Source organism: Nannospalax galili, unplaced genomic scaffold, assembly GCF_000622305.1.
Source record: "Nannospalax galili isolate Female #2095 unplaced genomic scaffold, S.galili_v1.0 scaffold218, whole genome shotgun sequence".
In the NCBI taxonomy this organism is placed as follows: domain Eukaryota; kingdom Metazoa; phylum Chordata; class Mammalia; order Rodentia; family Spalacidae; genus Nannospalax; species Nannospalax galili.
The window spans coordinates 1,250,828-1,271,565 of record NW_008343207.1 but is presented as its reverse complement, the minus strand read 5'-3'; the positions used below and the strand labels follow the sequence as shown (position 1 = coordinate 1,271,565).

The 20,738-nt window shown below is 46.6% G+C and overlaps 1 protein-coding gene across 2 annotated transcripts in view; it reads right to left on the bottom strand.

Annotated features, from left to right (window-relative positions):
* Ccdc92 (coiled-coil domain containing 92) overlaps positions 1-20,738 on the bottom strand; it is a 31,595-nt gene that overhangs the window by 2,453 nt on the left and 8,404 nt on the right. For both annotated transcript variants that reach the window (XM_008839263.3, XM_008839264.3), the window contains exons 2-3: positions 2,620-2,766; positions 2,102-2,143 (exon numbers count right to left, since the gene is read on the bottom strand). In XM_008839263.3, the coding sequence (XP_008837485.1) occupies positions 2,102-2,143; positions 2,620-2,749 (172 nt within the window). In that variant the 5' untranslated portion in view covers positions 2,750-2,766. The remainder of the gene's footprint in view (positions 1-2,101; positions 2,144-2,619; positions 2,767-20,738) is intronic.

The window sequence follows — 20,738 nt, the reverse complement described above, 5'->3', positions numbered from 1 at the left end:
AGGCCTATGACCTCAAGCCTTTGATTTAGCCCAGCCAGACATAAACACACTGGGATCTATGTCCCTATAGAGTGCTACCAAGAGCTGACAGATGCTGGGACATTAAAGCAGACTCCCTTGGTGATGATGAAGGGCATGATCCTTACCCACTATAGGCTCAGCAACGTCATAGACTTTGCCAGAGATACAAAGCCTGATCCCAGCGGAGCTCCAGGGTTCCCTCACTGCTCTTTTGGCATCCCATCTCAGAGAGGCTGGTCTAGGCAGACCTTGTCCTTCCCTGAAAATGACCTAGCTACCCTGCTGTCTGTTTGCAGGGCACCTTTGGCTTTGACCTGATGTGTGCTACTAGGGGGCTGGTGCTAATCCTCTGTATCCATCCTCTCTAGAAACTTTCCTTGTCTAATCCAAGGTCCTCTGCTCTCCATAAAAGGTGTATACCAACTGCTCTTACCACTAAGACAGAACTGCCTGAGCCTGGGCATGCCATTGGGCACTTAGGTGTGCAGATTCCCAGGCCCTTCCCAGCCTTGAGCATCATGGCCTGCAGGGGAGAGAATCCAGGATCCTTTCTGACCCGCCTTCTGAGCTTCTTAGATGTGGCATGTTTGGGGTGCAATGAAATGAGCATTGGTTTCACCCAGGAGAGGGGACAGGCCCCGACCAGATCCCCTTACTAGATCTGCCTTGGGGCTTTTCAAACTGCCCTTTTCTGCTGAGGCAGTACCTCACATACCTTTGCCAAGAACTGTGTGCTGCTGAGAAGGTGTTCTGAAGGGATGATTAAGGGGTTAGAAATGAAGGTTTATGAACAGATTAGCCTAGACCAAGAGGAGGTAGCACAAGGATACCCTGACTCCTTCCCTTCACAGTGTGTTGGGGGTGGGGGGAGGCAGAGACACAGATTGCAATCCTCTCCTGAGTTCCTGTAGCTCAGGTCCTGGTCTAGGTTTGGATGTCCTTGCTCTATGGGGACTCTGGAGGGCAGGACCCTGCTCTAAGGCCCAGGCAACCTGATGGCACATTCTGTATATAACATACTCAGACAAAACCATCAGAGAACTCGAGTTCTCAGACAGATGGGAACATGTAATAGACATGGGAAAGTCCTTGCTTAGCAGGATGCTGAGGCTCAGCCGAGTGGTCTGCAGCTTTGACAAGGACTGGACTCTTAGGAGAGTGAACTGCCTTTGTGAAGCCTAGAGAGGCAAAGGGTTTTACCCAGATGTAGGTTCTGTGCCTTTAGTTCCACCCTGTGCTAAGAGCCCCTGGAAGGTCCTGTTTCTGTCACTTCACATCCCCGGGGTCCCTGAGGATTCTGGCTCAAAGTATTTCTAGACTGTAGCCCAGAGAAAGATGGTTCTTGATCTTCTGGGGCCACCAGCTGTAGGACCACTGCCCCCTCCCCCCCAGATCTCTCTCTGGGCAAAGTCTGTGCTAGGGTTTGGGGATCCAGGGGAGCTGGGGCCTTCTGTCCAGTTTGCCACCTTTTCTTCCTTTCTGGGTTGAGTCACATTGAGGTTTATTTCCTGGTTACAGATGATGTATATTCATGGTTGAAAAGTCAGAAAAGCATGTAACAGACACTCTAAACCCATTTATTGCCCCGCCAGCAGGAGGCTGAGGGTTCTAACCACACTTGGCCCAACCACTATCACTACACTCGTGGCCAGTGGGAATGAATGGTGCAGGTATGCATTACAAAAAAAAAAAAAACCCAGAATGGGGGGGGAGCAAGCCTTTAATCCCAGTACTTGGGAGGCAGGGACAGGCGGATCCTCTGTGAGTTTGAGGCCAGCCTGGTCTATAGAGTGAGTTCCAGGCAGCTAGAGCTACAGACCCTGTCTCAAAAAAACCAAAAAAAAAAAAAAAAGCAAAAGAAAAAACAAAAAAACCCAGAATGTTGCCGGGTGTGGTGGCACACACCTGTAGTTCCAGCACTTGGGAGGCAGAGGCAGGCGGATCTCTGTGAGGTCAAAGCCAGCCTGGTCTACACAGTGAGTTCCAGGACAGCTCGGGCTATAGGGAGACCCTGTCTCAAAAAGACCAAAAACAAAAAAACAAAACAGAATGCTACCAGCACTTGGGGAGGGTTTCTTACCTGTCAGTTCGAAACCTTTGAGTGTCAGCTCGTATGTTAAATCTACAAAGAAAATTTGATACATTAATTTGTCATGGCCTAACTCATGCCAGTTCTGAAAACAACACTGGATCCCATGATTATCTGTGAGATCTGCCCAGAGGGAGTGGCGCTAGCAGCTTCAGGAAAGGTTCTTATGAGAACCACAAACCCCCCTCTTCCCCCAGGCCCCAAGATTTCCTTTCCTTATCCTCCCCAAACACACCCCAATAGTACAAAATAGGCAAGCAGCTTGCTCCATACATTGCACTGACTATGCTTTTTAATTTGTTCCAAAAGGCGCTGCAAATTCCAGCATGGTGCCTGAGTGTTTTAAGTCCCAGTATTCTAGGGCAAGGCTTACAGCTGCATGCTCAGTGCTTCCATGGTGCAGCAAGGAGGGGTATGACACCTGTAGTGGTGCGGGTAATGAAGGGGTTAAGTTCATTATCCCACCAGCGTGAGAAGTAGGCCTGGCTCAGGCTGCAGCTCTCACTCACCTGTGCAGTGCTGCTGTAGTCGCCGGATCTCAGCATGCAGCCCCTTGAGTGTGCTGGCATGCTCACGCTGAAGGAACAGAAGGTTCTTCTGTGCACTATGCAGCTGGTTCTCCAGGTTTGTGGCTGCCATGCTGACATCCAGGTGACCTGTGGGAAACAGATGCTGGTCACTCTCTCTAGCAGAAAGTCCTGAGCAGAAAGTGGGGTTCTGAGCACATGTCATGGAGACCCTGTGTTGAAGTAGGAGGTGAGGCCTAACTGCCATGCAGGGAGGCCCAGGTGCAGGCCCTAAAGATGCCTCTCACAGAGTGCCTGTACACTAGGTCTGTATGTGACCCAGCTGAGGCCCTGCACATTGCATGAGGTACACCTAGTATAGGGTTCCAGGTTGCTTCCTGTCTTTGGAAAAGGAAAAAGGTTCAGGAGGTAGATGGAAGAGTCAGTGGGTATGGAGCAGGGGGCTCAAATCCAGGGCTCCCTGATCAAGTCCTAACTTTTCCATATGCTCTGACCTCAGCAGTGACTGACTCAAAGCACTCCCCCAAGAGATTCCATGAGCAGCAAGCACTACTGCCTCACAGAGAACCTGGTCCTGGGACTACCTACAGCAATCCTCTAAGTACATTTGGAGCTAGTGGGAAGAGGAAGGGAGGAGGAGGAAGAAAGGAGGAAGAATGAGGAGGAGAAAGAGGAATAAATTCCAGAGGAGGGTGGTTTGCAGAACTAAGAGGAGCCCCCAAGTCATTCCTAAGGAATATCTCACACCGTGGCTATATAAGTGTGGGGTCTATGATTAGACCCTGCTCCCCCCACCCCCCACCAGGTTTCAGTCACATGCTGCCCCCTTAGGCCGCTAGTTCTCTGTCCTCATTGTAACTTGAGTAATATAGTGAAGTCAGTCTATCTTTCTGGAAAAGAGAACAGGGTAATTCAGGATGCCCTGCACAGCAGAGAATGCTAGAGGACAGAATTCTGGCTAGCAAATAATGGTCATGCCCAAGAGTCCTCCCTGCAGGAACCTAACTTCTTAGAGGGCCTCTAGGGTGCCTGTGGACTCTGCTCAGCATGTGGTTGTGGTGGCAACAGCACACTCAGATGCCATCACTTCAGGTGACAACTGATCTTCATTATTTATCACTAACTACTCTCTAAGAGCAGTTCTCAGCAGGACATTCAGACACCCCTTCATTCACACCAGCTGCTAAGGCCCCAGCTCTGCCTGAAGGAGAGATGAGAAGTGCACAGAAAAACAACTGAGGGGACCAACTAGACAATGACACATCCTAAACAGCACCAGGGGGATGGAAAACAGAAGGACATTTGAGTTAAGGGAAATGCCAAAAGAAAGGAGACCTGCCAGAAAACAAAGATTGGTCTCGAGGGCAAGAGCGGGTGACCATATGAGGAAGCCACTGGGCAAGAACCATCAGTAGCCTTGGCAACTACCTACAGGGACAGGTGGACCCCCACAGTTCTTGATACCCCAGTATTATGTGCCAAGCATGTGGCCTTGGGAGGAGGCACTGACCACAACACAGGGACTGTTATGACCAGGGAAAAATGAAGGGGTGCTATGTGGGGAACAGCCCCTGGGCCCTCACCTTCCCCTCACACAGCAGGGTACCCACAGCCTGGCAGCCTCATGTCAAGAGAGCATCCTGGGAATGCTGCCTCAGCTTCCCCAGTGATGCCTATTCTTCCTTCACTCAGCAGGTCCTGTGCTCACTCTGGAGTAATAATGTCTGAGATCTGTGGGCTTGCGAGGTGAGATTCCCAGCAAGATGCCATTTGCAAAGGACAGGCCCAAACCTATGGCTCTGTAGGCTCAGGGAAAGCCAAGCCCACATTTCCAGACTTGCCATTGAAGAGAAAGACGAGCATGGACGGATAGAGATTCTGCAGGCCTGGGCAAGAGAGAAACAACCTAGCCCTGAGTGTGAGCTCTGCATTCTCAAACAGCACTGTTTGCCACGAGGGGCTGACCCATCATTGGTACAAGGCCTGACACTGTGTGTTTTGGTGATCTTTCAAAACTAGTTTTCAAGGTCACTCCATGCTCCTCCTGTCCTGTGCCATCCTTCCCTGTACTTGGCCCACTGCAGGTGAAGCTGCCTCTGTCTCTTCCCTTCTATGCTTCTGGGGGTGAGGTATGTTTTTAGAATCCTAGACTGCGAACCTTCATAGACTCCCACTGTTCTGCCCAGCCCAGGTCTGTTCCTGCCACCCTCCCTGGCTCTTTTTGGTACCCCAGTCCCCCTACAGTGCAGCTTGCCTTCAGGGCCTGCCCAGGACCACCCTCCATCTCAGTGCCAAGTGGCAGACCACTCTTCTATGCCCCTCCTCTGCCTGCCTTCCCAGGATCTTTAGGTCTCAACATAAGCTCAGTTCCTTTCCAAGCCCCAGGCTCAGACTAGGTTACTTGTTTCACATCCCTGTCTACTGTTCTAGGGAACTGTCAGAGTGGGTGTATGGGTATGTGTTCCCCACAATCATCCTTGCACGGTCTGCAGGCTTGTCCCTGTCTCAACCTAAGCCAAGCCCAGCTGAGTCCTTGTACCCAGGAGGCCATGGTGAATACCAATGGTGACCCTACTGCACCCAAGGGCCTATGTTTGCAGGCCTCCTGAGCTATGTAAACTCACAGACATGCCTTGCTCAGAGAAACTGTGGGATAGGCTAAATAACTATAAACTTCAAAATACCTCTTGCAGCTTGAGTACAAAGCGTCTACACAGGGAACCTGATAATTCTATAATCTACACTGGGCCCCTCAGTGGCCTCCCTGTCCTAATCACAGAGTGCTGGTAAATTTTATTTGAAATCCATTTATATATGGCTTAAGCTACTATTCGTATTTTAACTATCTTGGTGAATTGGTGACTGAATCATAGCAACTCTGGACTTCATCAATGTGGTCCTTTAGCATCGTGTGTTATGGGCACATGTTCTCACTAAGAACAAACCCAGGCATGTGAGGAGTGTGATTCTCCACCAGGCGAGGCTCTAAGCACACAGATGCACTTTGGCATTGGGACAATGATTTTCAGGTTCATGGTAGTCCTTACTGTCCAGGTCCTCTTTGGTCCCTCCAGGCTAACCTGAGAGGTTCCAAAGAGGTGGGCAGTCTAGTCTACTGAGCAAGGCAGCTCCAAGTGGGGCTGTGGAAACAAGCAACCTGATTCACTGGTTCCTGATTAGGTCAAGGGGACCCATCCAAGGGTGCAGATGCTGTACACGAGGACATAAGAGTTGGTTCCCAAGCTACTTTAGGAGTCAGAGGTTGGGAGGGAGAGTACTGCCGGGTCCTAAGCTGGTCAGCATGATGAAGTGTCTGCAGAGTTTCTGCAGATGACTGATGTATCTCAGTCTGCCTCATCTGAGTTGGAGGGCAGCAGTGGCAGAGTTTTACAACCCTGCCTTACTATGTGATAAGGCACAATCCATATCATGGCTCTGGACCCTGTTCTTTGCCTCAAGGCGATGCTGATTCTGTTTCTGAGCCTTGCTGGCAGCCACCAGCACTTTCACAGCTCTTTGTTTACCAACAGGCAACAGGGCCTGGACACTGGTCCCCTTCTATTGGAGACCCTGACTTCAGATTCAGATGAAGGGTTCGGAGCCAGTCATTTCCAGGGCCTAGCCCCACTTGGGTAGGGCACACATCCTTGTAGTCTTTCTTCCTAGACAGCTCCTTGACTATGAGTCGAAGTGTGAACCTTCACTGGCAGCAAGTACACTGTCAGCTTATACTGTCCCCTCTATGGTGAGAAGACCTATCCAGGAAAAGTCACCATGCATTCTACAGACAGCCCTGCAAACCCAGCTGAGGCAGCTCCCAGGAAACTGTGCCACCATTCCTAAGGATAACTCACCTCTAATGGAGGCCTCGGCGGCGAAGGACCCTGCCCACCATCTGTTCTCTCCAGAATGAGGACAAATGGCCTGTCAACAGCCAAGTCAAATTTAATCCTGACTCCTAGGTGTGCTTCCCTCCTTGATTTCAGGGCATTAAGATCTTATTTATGGACCACTTCTGCACTAGCACAAAGTGCTTTCCTCTCTGCCATCTGCTCTGACAATCCTCCTTGGAAGACAGAGAAAAGTGCTCACTGAAAGAGAAAGCATAGAGCCAAGAAACACAACCAAGCCTGGCCGCTCCCCACCAGTTTCAGGGTCTGCAGGTTGGACAGATGCAGATAGTGAGTCAAATTCTTCCCACTAGTACATGTATCTAGTTTCTGATACAAACTGCACAAACAATATGAATGTGATGCATCTTAGCCCCAGAGTGGAGTGGAGGACAGTGCTCCTGCAAGGTCAAGGCTAGGCACAGTGCCCATCCTGGAGCAACACTGCAGATATGGATCTCTACCCTCCAGGTTATACAGCCCATTCCTGAAAAATCACGAACCAGCCGTGCTTTTGAGAAAAGAAGGGTGAGAGAAGGCCAGGCCTTCTGCACCTCACTAGTGCCTTTACCAAAGCAGCAAGGTCACTTCAGAAGAATAAGGGGGACTCCCACTCTCAGCGTGAGTGTCTTTATGCCCTGGATCTTGGCAGGTAGGCCAAGAGCCAGACACACATCTTCTTCATCCCATGACCAGGCTGACACAGTCTCTGGGGGCTGACTTAGCAGAAGGCGTCCTGGGTCAAGTGGTGCTTTGCTCAGCCAGGCCCACAATCAGGCCCAGCTATCCCCATTTCTAAAATATACCCTTTTGTTCTTCCCCTGTGTGTACTCACCTGTCCAATCCACATTTTCATCACCAGCATCCCTCTGATGCTCTGGCTAGCCTGCCCCTCCTTAGCCCTGTCTCCTCCAGTCACCTGTAGGCTCTGTGCTCATCAACACTTATCCTTTGGCCCTCTGTGTGTTTGTCACACTCCTGCAACACAGGGCCTTTTATACCCTGTTCCCTCTGCCTGGACTGCTCTGGGCAACTCCCAACTCTATCCCCCTCTGAACTCATGCATTACATATGTACTTCAGATCATTCTATTCCACCCCCCCACCCCTGTAATGTTGCTGAGTAGAGAGCTACACCCGAGTTACCTGGCATTAATCAAGAAGCACTGCAGCAACATTGATTTGAACATGACTGCATCCCATGTCTCCACAGCTGGAGAGATAGTTTAAAGCATCTATGTTTAGTGGACAAAGAGAAATGGAGTACCTCTGGGAGGGAAGGGTCTGTTTCAAGCCATTCAAAGCAGACTGACCCTTTAGCTGAGCACAAAGCCTGTGACAAGATGACAAAGGTTTCAGAGTCTAAGAACACTCAGTCTGATGGTAGACACTAGGAATTGGCTATAGCTAGCTATTTTCAAATTTAGCCCATTCACACTGAGTTCTCCCCTCATAAAGGATGGGAGCATTGTACCCCCATGGCTTTCTGAAAGGCCCTGTCCCATGGGCACTGTACAGCCCAGAGTGCATCTCAGTGTTGGGGCTCAAGGACCACTGGGGACTTTTTGTGTGAGTTTTCTGCACTGCTCTTGTGTCCTGCAGCTTAAGTGCCGCCATCAGGAAAATAAGTGGCCAGGGAGGAAGGTGTGCTGCAGTGAGGGGAGGGACTCCTATGGGGGTGGGGATATCTTCCCAGTACCTGGCAGGCAACCTGTCACCACACTGAGAAATTCAGGCCCAGAGATCTGCAGAGCACAATGAGACCAAAGAGGACAGGTTGGACAAACTCCAGAGGAACTGGACAGGGTTTGAAGTGGAAGCTGAAACCATCTAGACAGAAGCTGATTCAGTCTCACAGCTGACTCAGGTTGCTTTCAGCGCTAAGTGTACCCAGGTCTGGAGCCTGGCATACAGTAAGTGCTCAGTCAATGTCAGTGGTACTACTGCTCTTCAAATACTGGTTCAGAGTTCTATAAATATACCTCCAAGCTACTTACTTGTTCCTACCAGAGTATTTTCGGAACAGCTTCTAGGTATGGAAACGAGCTAGCATAGAAATTCTAGCTGCTTTCAAAGAGGACACATAAAAGCACAGAGAAGCATTTCATGGGGGCCTTCACCCTCTATCTCTGCTGGGGTGGGACCAAGAGGGAAGCAGATAAGAAAAAGCAGGCAAAGTCACGAGCTCAGGGGCAGTAAAACCCACTCCTTCTTAGATCTATAGAACTCTACCACCAAGCTAAATCTGGCCCAAGGCTAATTAGCCCCACCCTACCCCTTTCTCTCAAGCCAGGCTGTTTGAAGAATTACCCGTGGGCCAACAAGATGGCTCAGCAGGTACCTACCACCAGAACTGACAACCTGAGTTTGATCCCTGGAACCCACATGGTGAAAGGAGAGGACTAACTCCCCAAAGTTGTCCTCTGACCCCGACATGTATGCTGTGACATGCATACACCTGAATACATATATACATGCACACATTTTAAGAAGTACAATTAAAACAATGAATGCACCCTTATCACATCTAAAAGACAACATAGCTACAATTCTGAATTCATAGTTATTTGGATGAACAAACTGCTGTAAGCTGTAGGAACCTTCTGTTCCTGCCTGCATGTGTGCTTAAATTCAACTAGTAAGTCATCTGAAAAATTCCAAAGAGTTGGGGCTGCAAGAAAAAGGGCATCAATCACCTCTAGGAAGGCAAGTACTGGACTCCAGAAACATCTCAGGGCAGAGGGGACAGAGTTGCAGCAAAACATATTAAAAGCAGAGGTGCACACAAGTTTTTTAAGAGACAAAAAGTAATCTTAAGAGAATTTGGATTTTTAAAAATTTTTATTTATTATTTTTATGTGTATATTGCCTGCGTCTAAGTAAGTGCACCATGTCATGCAATGCCTGCGGAAGACAGAAGAGGCTGTCAGATCCCCTGGAACTGGAGTTACGGACAGTTGTTAGCTGCCATGTGGGTGCTGGGATTTGAACCTAGGTCTTCTGCAAGAACAACCAGTGTTCTTAACCGCCCTGGAATTTTTTTTTTTTAAACCTGACAGAATGGTGGTAGCCAAGCTCAGCAAAGGAGTCAGAGTCCTGGGTTCCAGTCCTGGCATGGCAAGTCTGGACTGCCTGCACTATACAGTGACTATGGAGACCAAAGGAGATCTTTCAGCTACAACATTATGCAGAATGGCTGGTGTACTCAGAGCAATAAATGAGCCGACTTGGGTGCCAACCAAAAGTGAAAACCGCCCAGGGATGTCTCTGGATCCTCTAGTGTCTAATGCTGCCACAGATGTTTTCTTTACCAGGTATATCTCTAAAAACAGACAGCAGAAATCAACCAATCAAACAGAAACTCAGATTTTTTGCAAACGATGCCCATCACACAATGGACTCTGAATGCCTGTTGGTAAGGGTTAGGGAGCATGGCACAGCTGAATCATGTAAATAATTAAAAATAGTATAGCTCTATTTATAGTAGTAACTATGTGCCTGAGATGTTAAGTTTAAGAAACCTACGTTCAAAATTGTATTGCTAATTTCATCACATTTTGTCTCTATAAACCATGAGAGAATCTATAAGGACAGATACCAAAGTGTTAAAATACCAGAGTATAAAAGCATTCATTTCCAGGTGATGGATTATGGGTGATTTTTAACTTCTTAAAAATTCCATTTTAGGCTGGGTGTGGTGGCGCACGCCTTTAATCCCAGCACTTGAGGCAGAGGCAGGCGGATCTCTGTGAGTTCAAGGCCAGCCTAGTCTACATAGTGAGTTCCAGGACAGCTGGGACTACAGGGAGACCCTGTCTCAAAAAGACCAAAAAAAAAAAAATTATTATCCAAAGATTAAAGTCTGAAGAAATGGTAAAGTGGTCTCTCCTGAAAAAGGCAATCAATCACCAAATACCCATAACAAGCTTGTTTCCCAACATTGTTCCAAGTGTCTAGGATTATCGTAAGTTTACCCATGTGGACAAGAATTTGAAGGAGGCAAGTTTTACAAAAGCAACAATTTAGTGTCCTCAAAACATGCAGGGAATGACAAGAAGAGCCCCTTGGGTGCCTCCCCTCCCAATGCAGTCTGCCTTCCTGTATCTCTCTGACATTATCCATCATAAAATACAAGGTCCATCAACAATTCTCAAGCTGCTGACATCCATTTCCTTCCAAAAGAGTGCACAGCCTGATGTTAAAGCTGTAAAGATGTGATTAGAGGCTGGCAATTAGACATGGAAATGTGATCTGTGGCCTGTCTGGGAAGCCTGCGGTCACCGGAGGCCTTCCTGATGGATTTATTCCCGTGTTCCTCTGCGCTCCAATTAGCTCATACTTTCAGAGTTGCTATTTAAAACCATGTCAGACATCTGCACTTGGATAAGGGGTGGGATCCCTCTGTGTGCAAGGTCTCTTGAGGAAAGCAGGTCTGCAGTGCAGGTGGCTGGTACATCTCTAAGTGGGCTGTGCAGGCCAATGCCCAAGTTCTCTATCACAACATACCTGCCGGGTATTCACAACATACTTGAGGAACCAGTACCCTGAGGCAGAGTCTACCCTGGGAGGCCGGGGCCCTATCTTAGAGGGTCTGCTGTCTAGGCCTGGATGTGTAGCTTGTGTAGTCAACCCAGCACTTCTGGTTTCACAAGGAACATCGCAGACACAAGTGACTGCTAGGATGGAGCTGGCCCTGCCCATGCCCTTCTGCTCTCCCTGCTTCCTCCTCTTCCCTTTCTTGGCAGTACAAGATGACTGCTCTCTGAGATCATCCACCAGAGTGATCACCACTGGAGCTGAGAACATTCATGGGTTGTAGAAATGGCATCTATGAGCTTCTAACAAGCTGAGCAGGCACCAGGGCGAGTCTCAACTAACAAGGATTAAGGATCTCCCTAGCTACCATACAAAGGGTTCTTTCTATGATATTTTCTTTAATGGACAAGAACACAGTAGGTCATACCTAAATGGTGATTCCATTTCCATATCTGCTGTCTACTGGGTGGTAACTAAGATACAGTGATTGTATATGTCAAGCTATCTTTTCACACTGATGAAAGAAATATCTGCCACATCTTAGCATTTACAATCACCGTTTTTTTTGTTTGTTTGTTTTGTTTGGTCTTTTTGAGACAGGATCTCCCTCTAGGCACCACTGGCCTGGAATCTGCTATGTAGACCAGGCCAGCCTCAATCTCACAGAGATCTGCTTGCCTCTGCCTCCCTCCCAAGTGTTGCGATCAGAGGTGTGGGCCACCACGCCCAGCATGACCTCACTTGTGATTGTAGTTACTAAGCCAAGAATCTGTGTTGATTGCTGTAAAAATCCTTCATCCCTGGTATGGTGAGGCATGTCTGCCTATAATTCCAGCATTCAGGAGACTGAGGCAGGAGGGTTGAGTTTGAGGCTGACCCGGGGAATATACTGAGACCCTATCTCAAAATAAAACAAAGTCAAAACCAAAAACCAAACAACAAAACAAAACTTTGTCTACAGTTTGCTAACTTCCCTGATGAACATCTTTGCATTTCAGGCCTGCCTAACTACACAGGTTTTAAGGGAGAAAAAGCATTTATTAACCAAGATACCATACACACCAAGATGCCCATATTTTTCCATTATCATATATGAAAGTTTCCTTACCGGCAATAGAACATAGTTAGTTGGGGCTCAGTGGTTAAGAACACTGGTCTTGCAAAGGACTCAGGTTTGGTTCCTAGCACCCACATGGTGGCTCACAACCATCTATAACTCCAGTTCAAGAGGATCCGATGCCCTCTTCTGGGCTCTGTGGGCACTGCATGCATGTGGTATATATATATATGCATGCAGGCAAAACACCAACATATGCAAGATGAAAATAAATTAAAAAAAATAATGTATCTAGCTAACTTTAACATCTAAAAGGATGACTGCCACTTACAGAGAAACAGACGACTGCAATATAGTCAAAAGATCTCTGCTGGGTCCCAAACTTGTTATGCTATACTTGTGTGGCACTAGAATTTAGCTGTGTAATCACAAGGCACCTTCTCTGACTTGCCCATCTACAGATGGGCCCTTGTAGATTTCCTCAGAACAGTTTAAGAGGGTGGGGGCACTGGAGGTCCTAGAATTATTAAACCATTTAATAATAGCCAACTCAGTGAGGTCACCATGACCAGGTGTCTCATAGTGATCACCACCAAGAGATTACTTTTTTTCATTGGACATTTCTTTGGCATAACATAGCTTGAGTGAATACTGATTTCTTAGAAAAAAGATAATTATAAAATGCATTTACCATTTCCCTAGATCTTCACTTCTGAGCACTTTTGTTCTAGTGGCTTCAGCATGTCCACTTATGCCTTCTTGACCCTTTTGCTTTCACACAGCACTCTGACTGCCCCCACTTGGCATACTCAATTCTGGGTATCTGTATTTGTGTGAGGTGTGTACACTTCTACACATATGCTTATTTGTATGTGGGGTGCAGGACAAAACTACCATGATGAACACATGAAGGTCAGAGGACAACTTCTGGTCAGTCCTTGCTTTGGTTCGTTGTCTGACAAGGCATCTTTTTCCCACTGAGCAAGCCAAGTTGGCTGGCCTGTGAGTTTCTGGAGAGTCTCCTCTCTTCCCATTTCTGCATAGGGACGCACTGGGATTACAGGAGCAACAGGCTTTTCTGTGGATTCATCAAGGCTTTTCCCCAATGAGCCATCTCCCCAGACCCCAGGAATTCAGTTCTTCCTGTGCATCCAGGACTGAGGGAGTAAATGACACTGCAGAGGTCCTTCATGATCACTGTTATGTCAGGGAGAGAATTTCTAGGTACCTATGCTCTGGGTCTTTAGTAAATCATGTTTTAGATTCTAGTGGCAGAGAAAATATGGACAAAGACTCTGTCCATCAAGGTCTGTCAATCTAAAACCCAAAAGCAGGGCTAAGACTCAGATTGGGGGCATGGTTCCAGGACAAGAGGTGAGCAGGCACTGGGCATGTTATTTTAGGGCTGTCTTTGCCTCCATATTTGGATCACCTTAGATAAGGTACCAGTATGTCAACCCTTAGAACTGAACGACAACAAGTGAAGGAGGAGAAATAAGAGACACTGATTACAGATCAGCTTTGGGAGAATGGATGGAACCTCAAAGAATTCTATGCAGTCCAGTACTGTAACCTCTAATGTCCTTCACCTTGTTCAAGGTCATGTTTTTCCATTGGCATCTATGGAAACTGCTTTTGTCTTGTTTTCCTCCTATATTTGACTTCTTGTTTCCACAATGGGTTTAAACATAATGCTTGGTGGTGCCCCATTTTCTAGGGCCCATTTCTACAATGTGGTCACTATCTCTACACTGTGGGGACTTCTCAGTGTAGGTTTAGAGAGTCCAGATTTCCCATGTTGGAAACTTTCAGGTTGATTGCTTTGGCTTCTTGGGCAGACCAGATTGTGGCTATACCTATTGGTCAGCTGGGGACCTGGGCAATTTGCTTTTCTTTCCAGACTCATAATGGGCAGGGTGAGCACCCAGGTCACATGCTGAAGCCACTTTCCTGGCTGGTGGTGGAAGCATATGCAGCAGCTCCTTCACATAAGCACTGTGATCCCCATCTTTGGCTCAGCCCTGTCTTTCAAGGGTCTGTTAGCTGTCTGAGCAAAAGCAGCTGGGTATGGTAGCTCATGTTTGTGATCTTAACACTCTAGAAACTGAGGTAGGAGGATTACCCATACGTTTGAAGTAAGCCTGGACTACAGAGCAAAACTCTCTAGACAACAAAAAACAAAGTGCAAGAGCAGACACATTCAGTAACTGATTCATACTGACAGGGCTTCTGGAGTTAGGGCAGCCAGGCAAGAAATTACACAAGGGCATTTTTCAATCTTTCAAAGTGAAAAGCAAGGAGTAGCAAGGGTAGCTAGTATGCACTAGACCCAGAAGCACTAGTTCATGCAACAATCATACAAGATAGAACTAGGCTCAGGGGAATGGGATGCTTGATGACACTGAATAGGTTAGCCCTAATTTTGCCCCAGGTCTCCTAGAGCATTCTTATCCATCACCCAACTGGCAGGTTTAGAACCAGGAGTCCTTAGGGAGACAAGCACCAGCTGCCTCCCCACTGAAAATGTCGGTTCTGGTTGTTCCTGTGCATTCTGGAACACTCAATCCAAGTGTAGTCACACAGAAGTGGGCCAATAAATGTTGCTGATGATGTTCTGGGCGCTGCCACTCAGCTGGGCTTTCTATGCATCAGCAGTGTACTGAGTGCTTCCACTCCAGAAGTCTTCCAGTGGCTTTGGAAGCCAGTGTCATTATCTACCTACCTTGGTTAAGGGAAACGGGGACAGATAACTTGGCCATCTTGTCTTATCAGGGTCACACTGAGCTTGATACTTCCCAGTGCTTCACAGTGCCTTCTCCTTTGTTCAGCAGAAGACTGTGTTAGCATAGGCCTACTCAGTCAGGAGGAACATACAAACAGACTCCATCCTTTGCTCTGAGTGTCTTTCAGCTGAATCTAAAGAGCATCCAGTGACTGATCTTACTGAAGGATGCTTGCTTTGCTGGTAGAAATCCATAGCACATGGCAGGGTAGGGTTCAACTCCAGGATCTGCTTCTAAACTGTGTGGTGTGGAGCCTGGCTGTGCCGCCATAGAGCCCCCTGTGCGTCACTTTCCTTTTCTGCAGAATGGGAAGCAGTCGTACTTCAGCAGGGTACTGTGAAGGTAAGATGACAGCAATGTCTTATTCTCTGCTGTCCACTCAAGCAGCCATGGCTACATGTAGCTAGTAGGCATTTGAAATGTGGCTCATATGTCTGAGAAACTGAGCTTTTCACTTTAATCTGAATTAACTAGGTTTTAAATGGTCCCACACAGCTAGTGCTTACCATGGTGGGCATACCACCTGTGCCCAGGGCCATGCCTGGTACTGCTCCAATGAGGACAAGGCACTGAGACATTGCTCCTGAGCTGCCATCATACAACCCTCTGGGCCCAATCCAATTCCCCTCTGTACTATCTGAACCATTCAAGTTTCTTTTCTTTTTTCCTTTTTGGTCTTTTTGAGACAGGGTTTCCCTCTAACCCCAGCAAGCCTGGAACTTACCATGTAGACCAGGCTAGCCTTAATCTTACAGAGATTTACCTGTCTCTGACTCCAGAGTGCTGGGATTAAGGGTGTGTGCTTACCATGCCCATCTCCATCCAACAATTTTATTCACAGAATTACCAATGGTACACCATCTCATTGAGTATCTCCATAGTATTTATCACTGCCTGAAATCTGTCATTTTTCCTGCCTTATTAGTATTTTAACAGGAACAAGAGCTTTTCTGTCTTCTTTCCTGCTGTTTCCCCAGCACTTACATTCCTAAATTGCTCTAGTAGCCTGAGCTGGCTCTTTTACGAAAGGGTTCTCTGTATATGAAACCTAGGGAGGATCTCTCACAATCTCTCTACCATCCCAACAAGTTCTCTACATTAGAACAAGTGGTAAGGACAGCTAGTTTATACATACCTTCTTGGAGCTGGGGTTGCTAGGATAGCTCTCAAAAAAATTATTGGGCCACCTAAAAGATGAAATTTCCTTTCTGTTAGAAGGCAAGTATAGACTTACTTAGGATTGTCTACCAAGACTATGGCACAGTGTCTGGATGGGCATAGCTTACCAACACCTGGAAGGTTCATTCTGTTATCAGCTAAAGGAGATTCTTAGTGCTCAAAAAGTGGCACAATGACGGCTCTTGAGAAGCAGTCATGCACTGTGTAAACAGGGGACTGACTATGCAAACTTTGCAGTGGCAGTCAGGAATGCAGCAACCACTTGGACATTGCTTTTCCTGGTCTGTGATGAAATAAGAAAAACAAAGACAAAGCAATCAATTTTATAAGATTCTAGCTTTATTCTACTCAAAGGACAATTCTTAATTTTCATTATAGAATTTCTCAATTTAAAAATGCACTATTCCAGGCTGGAGAGATGGCTCAGAGGTTAAAAACACTGGTTTTTCTTGCAGAAGACCTGGGTTCAAATCCCAGCACCCACATGGCAGCTAACAACTGTCTGTAACTCCAGTTCCAGGGGATCCAACAGCCTCTTCTGTCCTCCATAGGCACTGCACGACATGGGTGCACTTACCTACATGCAGGCAATACATGCATACATATAAAATAAAAATAAATAAAATACAAAAAAAAGCACTACTCCATGAATGCCAGTCTAGGGACACTTCAAATCACTCAGAAGTTACCCCAATAACTAGGAGCTGAACATCATCATCAATTTTGTTTTAAAATTTACTTTTTGATAGCGTCTCATTCTGCAGTCTAGACTAACCTTGAACTTGCCATGTAACTCAGGCTGGCCTCAAACCTACTATCCTCTCCTCCTAATTCAGCTTTCTGAGTATTGGGATTACAGGTATATGCCAATGCACCTGGCTTAAATTTACCTCAACATTTACAAAGCCTACTGTACTGGGCTGGGTGATCAATCCTCTTTACTATGTACCTAGAGGTTAGTGATCAACATGCTCCCATTGTGTACTCTGCTCCACAATTACAATCATTTGGGGAGAAAAAAAAACCTACATATATATCCTCCTGAAGTAGATGTACCAAGCAGAGGAAACAGGTGATGCACCAAGCACAGGAGCCAGGGGAAGGTAGCCCAAGGAGGTGCCTTCACTGCACCATCAGCTCTCTCATTTATCTGTCTCCCCCCTGGGCAGAGAAGATCCCTGTGGGACAGGGCAGGGCCTCAATTTTTATCATAGCATTCCTGGCACCTTGTATGCTGCCAGGTGACACTAGGCCCTAACTGCTGCTAAGTGCATAGGGACTGGAAGGACAAAGATTCTCTTTGGAGAGGCTGGGGCTCAGTTGAGCTCTAAAGGATGGGCAGGCATGGAGAGGAGGAAGCGATTCTGGCAAGGGAAACATGAATGGGACTTTACCACAGTGTGACTACTACACTACTTGACTTTGGAGAGGCATGGGAAACAAGGTGAGACTGAAAATCTTGTGCCAGGTTTACATTGAAAACTGCTCACAAAAGTTGAGATGCCAAGTAGGCATTGTAGGGGAGGGCTGATACAATAGAGGTAAAGTTCCTACTTCGGGGAAGTTAGTCTAGCCAGGATAAAGTAGGGCGCAGAAGAGGAAAGTTACAGTAGCCCTAGATCCTTTAGCTCAAGGGAAAAGCAGTCATCTTTTACTGAAGGCTTACAAGTGAGGTGCTATGTTACATTCTTTCTGAATACTCCCAGGAGTCAATTTTATCCTGATTCACACACAAGTAAGCAAGCTCAGAGGGTTAGCTTCAGGCTGCAGTTTGAGGGTGGGGACTGGGATTCATCCTGAACCACACAGACTCAAACCCATATTACTGCCACACTACACTGCTGTTCCCCAAGAAGGGAAATGCCACTCCTTGCAGCGACAAAACCTTGCCACCCAACATTCCTTTCAAGTTCCTTTCTTCCTTTCCTTCCTGCACAGTTTAAGCTGTATACAGCTTAGGTCCAGGTTTTTTTTGCCTGGTGTTAAGAGAGTAAAAGAGTTTGGCCTTGAGGATGCTGCTTGGGGGGGGCGGGGAAGCATCTCAGAAAAAGGCAAAGCGTTTGTCCTGTGGTTGCAGAAAAACAGAGTAGCTCTGAGTTAGGAATCCCGAACCTGCTTGCTATTTGGTGCAGAATGGTGTGAAAACATACTGCTGTTATTTCCCAGTGTTTTATACAGCTGGGCTTTAGAGTTTGGCAGAATCCTTTACAATGCATACTCTAACTCCTGTTTGTTTTTCTGACTTGTTGCCTTACATGACAATGTACTGTCTTCAGAGTAGTTATACCGTATTCTGTTATATGTGGCCTCTCTGGAAGACAGAGAAGCTGTGAAGGTTTGCTGCCTATCTATCTGGAAGCGGGACTTGGGGCACTCTTCACACAGATCAGGACATAGGTGTAGATCCATTCCTTACGCAAATGTAGTTTGAGTGTTTGCCTTTTTAAATGGACAATAGGTGCTGTGACTGGAGTGGATGAACAGAACTGGGGCAATGGGGGAAGAGAGGCCAGGGACTGGATGTGGCGCAAGCAGAGGACATCATACCTGGTACCTATTGAGGACCTGGACTGCTTGTGCAATTTCCTCCCTGCTCAGAGCCTACTGGAAGGAGCTATTCTTATATTTTGCTTGGACAGTCTATATAGCCATGTTTTGTGTGTAGCTGATGTGAGATAGTTGCTTTTCTCAGTCCAAAGGACATGTAGAATTAGCATGTAAATTTTCAGATATGAGAGTTGGAAGCAGTCAGAATTAAAGAGAGAACACGGAAACCCTCACGTTCCCGACACTCTTAAGAATCTGATTAGGAGCTGTAGATCCCATCAGTGACACCCAACAATGTCTGGAGCCACCTGGGGTTACAGCTGCAGAGAAATGCTGCTGACATCTAGTGGACAGCCAGGACACCCCATAGCAAAAAACTACCCAGTCCCTAATGCCAACTGTGCTGCAGCTGAGGAGTGCTGGGGAAGAGCAATCCTGAGGTAGGCTTTCATTCTGTGTAGTGGAGGCTTGTGTATGCTGCTCTCCCTGGGCTTCCTGTCAAGTATGGGTGCGTGGAGCTTATGGGAAGGACAACACCTGGCCATGTGTGACTTTCTCCATAGTAGAAAGTTAATGGCCCTAGAGAAAAGGGCATCCATCAAGTGACTGAGCATCAGGACACTGGTGTGTGAGCCCATGACTCTTCTACCCCTGGAGGCAGGTAAGCAGAGGGCTGCACTCCACCTGTCCTAATGCTGGGCCAGCAGAGCATTAGCACCTCCTTGCATTTCTAGGGAGATTCTGTGGACACAGGCAGACTCTAGGAGACACTGTAGAAAGGCTTTAGCATTTCTTCAATACAGGGAGTCCAGTATTTAAGGAGACTGCTAATTATACAATGAACCTTAAAGAAACAGAAGAGTCTCAAGAAATCGATGGATTTGTGAGAGACTCCTACACTCTACAGGCACCAACAATTTAAGAACAACTTCTCATGCTGTAAGAAAAGAAATTACAGGCTTTGTGGTCACAAGGACACCCTGAGTACAAGAAGGGCCATAATTTACATTTTGCAATTTGCACAAATATAATGGAGAAGTTATAGAAATTAGTGTTGCACTAGTGAATCAAAATTGCTTTCTACTTGAAAAAAGTCTCTGGTTTTAAAGCAGAAAGAACTGCTTGGGGCATAAAATTCTAGTTTAAAAAATAAAGTTTAGGGGCTGGAGAAATGGCTCAGCAGTTAAGAGCACTGGCAGTTCTTGGCAGAGGACCCAGGTTCGATTCCCAGCACCCACATGGCAACTAACAACTGTCCAAAACTCCAGTTCCAGGGGATTCGACAGCCTCTTCTGTCCTCCACGGGCACTGCACGACACGGGTGCACTTATCTACATGCAGGCAATACATGCATATACATAAAAAATAATAAGAAATAAAATATTTTAAAAAAATAAAGTTTAAAGATGTAAGCACAAACTGAAAAGCTACCACAAAACAAAACAACAACAACGACAACTGCCTGGCTGGTGACACAGGCTGTAATCTCAGCTACTTGTCAGGCTGTGGCAGGAGAATTTGCTTGGCTCCTTAAAAGTTCTAGGCTAGCCTGGGCAACTTAGTTAAACTTTATCACAAAATAACAAAAATTAAGTGATAGAGCACTTACTCAACATGGGCGAGGTCCTATGTTCAATACCCAAGCACAGCAAAACAAAACAAAATAAAAAACAACAACAATAAACAAATCCAAAACAATGACTTCCCAAGTACTCCCCTGGTACTAAGCACAAGAATGAAGGTATTCCAATGCAACATGGAAGATGACACCAAATAAATTATTTTCTTTTAAAATTAAAAAAATTATTTTTTTTACATGTATGAGTGTTTTAATTATATTTTTGCAAGTGTACCCATGTCATGCAATGCCTGCAGAGGCCAGAAGAGGGCACTGAATCCCCTGGAGTTACAGATGGTCGTTAGCTGCCATGGGGTGCTGGGAACTGAATCCAGGTCCTCTGCAAGAGCAACTAGTGTTCTTAACCACTAAGCCATTTCTCCAGCCCCAACTAATGTTTTCTTGATACTCTTAAAGCAAATTCTTTCATGAATTCACATGATTTTGTGAATTCAACACTCCCTTTGTATATGGGGACAATATAAAGTTTTG